General features: G+C 34.7%; 2 protein-coding genes across 2 annotated transcripts in view; both read left to right on the forward strand.

Annotated features, from left to right (window-relative positions):
- The first annotated feature begins 1,282 nt into the window (after positions 1-1,282).
- On the forward strand, positions 1,283-4,988 carry LOC103472602 (gastrula zinc finger protein XlCGF28.1-like). The gene is made up of 3 exons (XM_017307357.1): positions 1,283-1,346; positions 2,767-3,987; positions 4,072-4,988. The coding sequence occupies exons 1-3, from the start codon at positions 1,283-1,285 to the stop codon at positions 4,179-4,181; spliced, it is 1,395 nt and encodes a 464-aa protein (XP_017162846.1). The 3' UTR covers positions 4,182-4,988.
- An 813-nt stretch (positions 4,989-5,801) lies between these two features.
- Positions 5,802-6,088, forward strand: part of LOC103472653 (oocyte zinc finger protein XlCOF20-like) — an 8,519-nt gene continuing 8,232 nt past the window's right edge. Inside the window, exon 1 of the mRNA XM_017307411.1 lies at positions 5,802-6,042. Within this exon, the coding sequence (XP_017162900.1) occupies positions 5,979-6,042 (64 nt within the window). The 5' untranslated portion in view covers positions 5,802-5,978. The remainder of the gene's footprint in view (positions 6,043-6,088) is intronic.

A 6,088-nucleotide genomic window follows, 5' to 3' on the forward strand; every position in this document is an offset into this window, starting at 1 on the left:
TTTTCCTATTTATTAAACCACTATTTAAACTAGTATGCCCAATTCTCAACCTGTTAATCCATATTTCCTCTCTCCTATTCATTATACTACTATATATAGTAGTATATATACTACTATATATAGTATATATAGTAGTATATACTATATAGTATATACTATATATACTATATAGTATATATGTATTTTATCACATAAAATACAGAAGAACCTCCTTCTGTATTTTATGTAAATGCCTTCCTCTTTCTTCTAAATTACATCTCTCTTGCCATATATTATTTATTTTATCTTTAATAATTACCTTTATTTCTGCTCTACTTAGTGGGACATCTCATTCMATTTATCTTGCCTTAACTGCTTCTTTAGCCAACTTATCTACTTTTTCATTACTTTTTCACATTCCTTTTTGTGCTGGAATCCATGTGAATTGAGTACTTATTTTTTGTTGCTTTATACCATATATCAAATAACTAACTTCATCTAAAAGATCTTGATGGCTTTCAGATTTTCCACAGATAATACTAGTTAGGCAAGATGTTGAATCTGAACAGATTACTGGGTTTTACCCCCACCACCCATTGCAACACCAAAATAATTGCCAACGTTTCTGCTGAAAAAATTGATAAATTATCTGTTGTTCTTCTTTTCATAAAAACTTTTTGATTCAGAATATAAACTGCTACTCCTGTTTTACCATTTTCCTCTTTAGATGCATATGTTTGTGTCATTTTGTGTCATTTTTTTAGGGAACACAAAGCCGTAGCAAAGACAAGGGGATAATGCATCGAAATGACAGTTATACAGATTTCAAAATAAATAAGTTTACAAGGAGCAGAAGAACTAGGGGATAATAGATAATTATCTAGAATTAGAGTTTTTTTTTTTTTTACTGCTACTTTATTGGAAATATGAGTCAAGTGGACAACATGAATCAAGTATGTACGAAAACTTGGGAGCTGAGGTTTAACGCATTTGTTTTATTTAGATGAAGTTGAAAGGAAAAATAATATTTTACGTTTTTTTAAGAGAACTGCTCATAATAAACGGAAGTAACCTTATRCGTTTTTAGACGTGATGTTCTTATGATCCAGAAGGTGGCGGTAAAGCAACAATGTGGATACCGACATTCAYAGAAGAAGAAGACGGTCCACCTTCTGTTGTTGAATGTGCTAGTGTTTTTCTGTAAAAAAAAAAAAAAAAAAAAATGCATTCGGTGTGTTTAATGTTTCCCGCTAAAGAAACATTCAAAGAGTTTAAAGAAATAACCGTCAAGTCGGAGGAAGAGATGGATGATCAGCGCAGACTGCYGGATTTCTCCCGGATTCCCCGGATAATCTTACATCGRATAGGTAGGAAACACCAGCGATTGGATGACGGTTAAAGTATAAATATCTGAACCTTTCTTTATCAGGATCTTTTTAGTAACTGATCCCCTCCCATATAATCGTTTTTAACAGGAMATTGGACGCAGGCCTCACAGTTGTACTGTTAAAACCGTTAACTTTTGGGAAAAGAAAATGGAGCCAGTGGTGCTAAGCTGAGATCTCGGCTGTGCTTTATTTTTCTTTCTTTTTTCACTGCTTTCTCTCCTTGTAATTACAGACTAGCATTTGAAAACACAAGCAATAGAACTATACACGGCTAGATCAAATAATAATAATAATAATAATAATAATAATAATAATAATAATAATAATAATAATAATTAATAAGAAGAAGAATAAGAAGAATTAAAGCATTAGAAATGCTAGAATTGGTAATAAATACAAAATAAATAATTCATATCATGTAAAAAAGAAGAAAGAAACACGAAGAAATGCATTTTGAAGCGTTTTGTAGCGGATTCTGTGTTTTTCCTCTGTCTCTTTTATCTGCTCACACACACATTGCTGCATGGTTACATAACCATATCACATCAGACTGGTGACAGTCACACATAAACAAAATGAAACTGCAATGTATTGTCTCATTCCTGATGGGTTGAAGCCGCGATGCTTCGGAGTGATTTGCCATAAAACAGCAATTCTCACACCAATCAGTGTTGTAATTTCTGAATAGACATTAATTCCTACGTTTTGTTGTGTAATATGTGTAGAAAGAATGAAAATTGAGCGAGTAATCASAGCAATTCTCACAAAGTTAAAGTGAGCACTCTAACAACTGAATAATTCCATCATTGGAGATAAAATATGARRATAATATGCATTCAGTTAAAGCAGCATTTTATGAAAATGGTAAAGGATATGAAAACCTGAAACGTGCAGAAGTAGCCGAAGGTTATGACAACATTTTAAATTTTGAATGGCATTTCTAGCTGAAAACATGTGAAGGTAGTTAGCTGTGAAAGAGTGACTGCAGAATTTGGTGGAATTTCTGACGTTTTCCAGTCATTCCAATGGTGCCAAAATATGCATTAAAAGTTTAATATTTCATAATTTGTTGAAGATAATATGTACCAAAAGATACAATCGCATTGTCCCGAATGACCAGAACATCGTAAAAGCGGAGTGGTTGAAACAGAACAAACATTTTTGGAGTAGCAAGGCAAAAMATTAGCATCTGGAATAATAAAAGACAAAGAATAAAGAGAAAGAACATTTCAATATTGTGAWTGCTTAACAGTACTGACACAATAAGAAGACATAAATATTTGATATTTGCCTGCCTCGACTCTTGAATTTCAGGTGTCTGGTGATTTTAATGTCAAACAATAMAATTCTTCTCCAATTTACTTGTAACTTATTTTTCGTTTTTTTTTTTTTTTTCCAGACCACCAACAGCATAACATTTATATGAGGGAGCAAAGTAACCAGGACAGGAGCTCCTCTCTGAAACAGGAAGAGCCAGAACATCTGCAGATAAAAGAAGAACAAGATGATCTAGAACATCAGGAGATAAAAGAAGAACAAGATGATCTAAAACATCAGCAGATAAAAGTGGAAGAGAAAGTTTACAATCAGGRCRAAGAACAGCACACACTRCAAAAACAAGAGACTGATACCTGCATGGTGGTTCCTGTTGATGAACAAACATCCCACACTGAATCAGAACCAAAGAGGATCCAAGTCATCTTCCAGGAAGCTGCTGAAGCTGAGAACCAAAATCAGGAAAAGAGCAATCCTAATGACTTTGGAGCAAAGAGAGACGGAGAGAAGGAACAAAAGAGGCATCAGAAAATCGAACAACATGGTGATGGTTCAAAACAAAAAGGTCAGGAAAACCTTCCTCAAAGTAGTGACTTGGCTAAAAATACATCAACTACCACATGCCAGAGGCCTTACTCATGTTGGAAATGTTTCATTCGAAAAGATAATTTTAATTGTAACATGACAGATCACAAAGGTCAGAAACCTTTTTTATGCGTTATTTGTGGAAAAGGTTTCAGTTATACAAGTGAACTTAATGTTCACATGAGAGTTCATACAGGTGAAAAGCCATTTTCATGTGAGAACTGCGGAAGAAGGTTCAGTAGACAAAATAATCTAACTGTTCACATGAGAGTTCATACAGGAGAGAAGCCATTTTCATGTGTGACCTGTGGAAAAGGTTTTAGTCTAAAGCAGCATTTAGCTATGCACATGATGGGTCACACAGGCGAAAAGCCCTTTTTGTGTGTGACTTGTGGCAAACATTTCACTACAAAAAATTCTTTGACTATTCACGTGAGAAGGCACACAGGTGAGAAGCCTTTTCAGTGTAAGACCTGTGGAGAATGCTTTATTGATCAGTATTCTTTGACTATTCACACGAGGAKTCACACAATGTTGAAGCCATTCTCATGTGTGAGCTGTGAAAAAAGTTTTTCTCAAAGAAAGCACTTAACCAAGCACATGATCACTCACACAGGCGAAAAGCCTTTTTCATGTGCGAGCTGTGGAAAATGTTTCAGTCAAAAGTGTACTTTGAGTCGTCACTTAATGATTCATGCAGGCCAGAAACCTTTTCAGTGTCTGACTTGTGGAAAAAGTTTCAATCAGAAGTGTAGTTTAACTCGTCACTTAATGATTCATGCAGGCCAGAAACCTTTTCAGTGTCTGACTTGTGGAAAAAGTTTCAATCAGAAGTGTAGTTTAACTGATCACATGACAGTTCACACAGGTGAGAAGTCTTTTTCATGTTTAACYTGTGGAAAAGATTTCAGTCGGCGACATGGTTTAACTCGGCACATGAGAAGCCACAGATGAGACACATGGTTGCCATGGAGACAMTTTAAATGAGTAAAAATTACTGTAGTACAAAATTAGCAAGCTTGAGTATAMTTAGCATACTTGAGTAAAAGGCACATAGTTCTTTTTTCACACTAGTGGGTTATTGGGTATTTAGTAATTATAATGTGAAAATTGAATTAAAGTAGTTGGAAAAAAGTCTATTTTGTCATTGTTTTTTCCCACAAAGCCACAAGACAAGGATCAAGCCTCCTGTGGCAACCTTTTATTGGTGGTTTGCTTGCTGCAGATCTGCACATAATCACATGTTGTAAAGACAGCTCAGGCATAAGGATAGTGTTAGTAGTTCATATGATGAGTGTATGAATGGATGGATTTTATATTGATTTAATTGTTGGAAGAGATAAATGTTGCGTCTCCAGTCACCAGAAATTGCACCCATTTCTGAACCTGACAGACATTTTTTTGTGAGATCTTGAATCATTTTGTTGGATTTCTTTAACAATATTACACAAGAAGGCAGTGGGTGTCAGGAGTGCTTTGAAATAAAACACAGCTTTGAATCTAATGGCAATTGTCTCTAATTTTGTTACTTTTCTTGTCTTCTTTCTAATAAATGTCAGCAGTCTGTCCCAGCAGAAGCTTTTCTCTGCAAGTATAAGTGGATGTAAACGACTGATGGATGGTGCATTTATTGTTTTTTACCCCCCTTTTTCTGTACCATCGACTGGTGAAGTAAATACAAAACTCCAGCAGAGGGCGCTGTTAATCTCGCATCTTGATGTTCTGAAARATGTTATTATTCCTGGACTGTGTAGATTACTGTTTTTTKGKTSKTKKWWTTTTTTTGTCAAATTTGGTTTAATGTGCTCATTTTACGATTTACCTTTTCAAATTAACAAGAGCTGAGTTTAATCTGGGCCTCTGAATWTACATCAGTCTTTCTAAAAGTAAAATATACTAATATGTTGTACACCTGGTAATAATAGTCATATCAATTAATAAATTGTAGTCCAGTGAGGCAGTTCCATGAATTTGTATCACAATAGTTACAGTAGTGATTGACTGAYTTAKGTGGGTTTTTCTTGTTTACATAAASATTGCCAAATAAAAGGTTTTGTGGAAACTTTTCAGTTTAAGCTCCTTCTTTTCCTGATTTTATCTGTTTACAGATCACATGTTAGTTGGTGGCAGCATAAATGTTATAGAGTGCTGTGAAAACCTGTTCACATCCATGCAGTTTACTTGTTTTTGATTTTATTTGTCACACTTTAATGTTCCAGATGATTAATACCAGATAAAAATAACTTAAAGATACAAAAATGCTGTATTTAAAATATTTTATTTATTACAGGGGGAAAACGCTATCCTAGTCAGYCCTGTGTTTGGTAGCAGCAACTGCAGTAATGAATGTTTTACACCATTTTGAATAATTTTTGTCCCATTCTTCTATGTGTTTACTGAGTTGGAATAATAGATTAACTTGAAATCAGAGGTTTACATACAACAAATGAGCTAAAAACATAAACGTTTTTCTCACGGTCTGAAGTTAAATCACAACAAAATTMTCCTGTTTTTGAAAATAAAAATAAATCTATGAAGATGTGGTTCAGACGTGATAGTCGTAATAACCAGAAGGTGGCGGTAATGCGACAATATGGATGCCAACAGTCGAAAAAGAAGAAGAAAAAAAGAAGGAGACGGCGGCCCATGATCTCTTTGATGAACTTGTTTTTTGTAAAAACATGTCCCAAGTCAAGCTTCAACGAGAAATTCACAGAGTTTAAAAAACAACCGTGAAGTCGGATTATAGAGATGGATGATCAGCGCAGACTGCTGGATTTCTCCCGGACTCCCCGGATAATCTTACACCGGATAGGTAGGAAACACCAGCGTTTGGATGCAGGCTAAGGACTAAATGTATG

This window comes from Poecilia reticulata, linkage group LG11 (assembly GCF_000633615.1).
Source record: "Poecilia reticulata strain Guanapo linkage group LG11, Guppy_female_1.0+MT, whole genome shotgun sequence".
Classification (NCBI taxonomy): domain Eukaryota; kingdom Metazoa; phylum Chordata; class Actinopteri; order Cyprinodontiformes; family Poeciliidae; genus Poecilia; species Poecilia reticulata.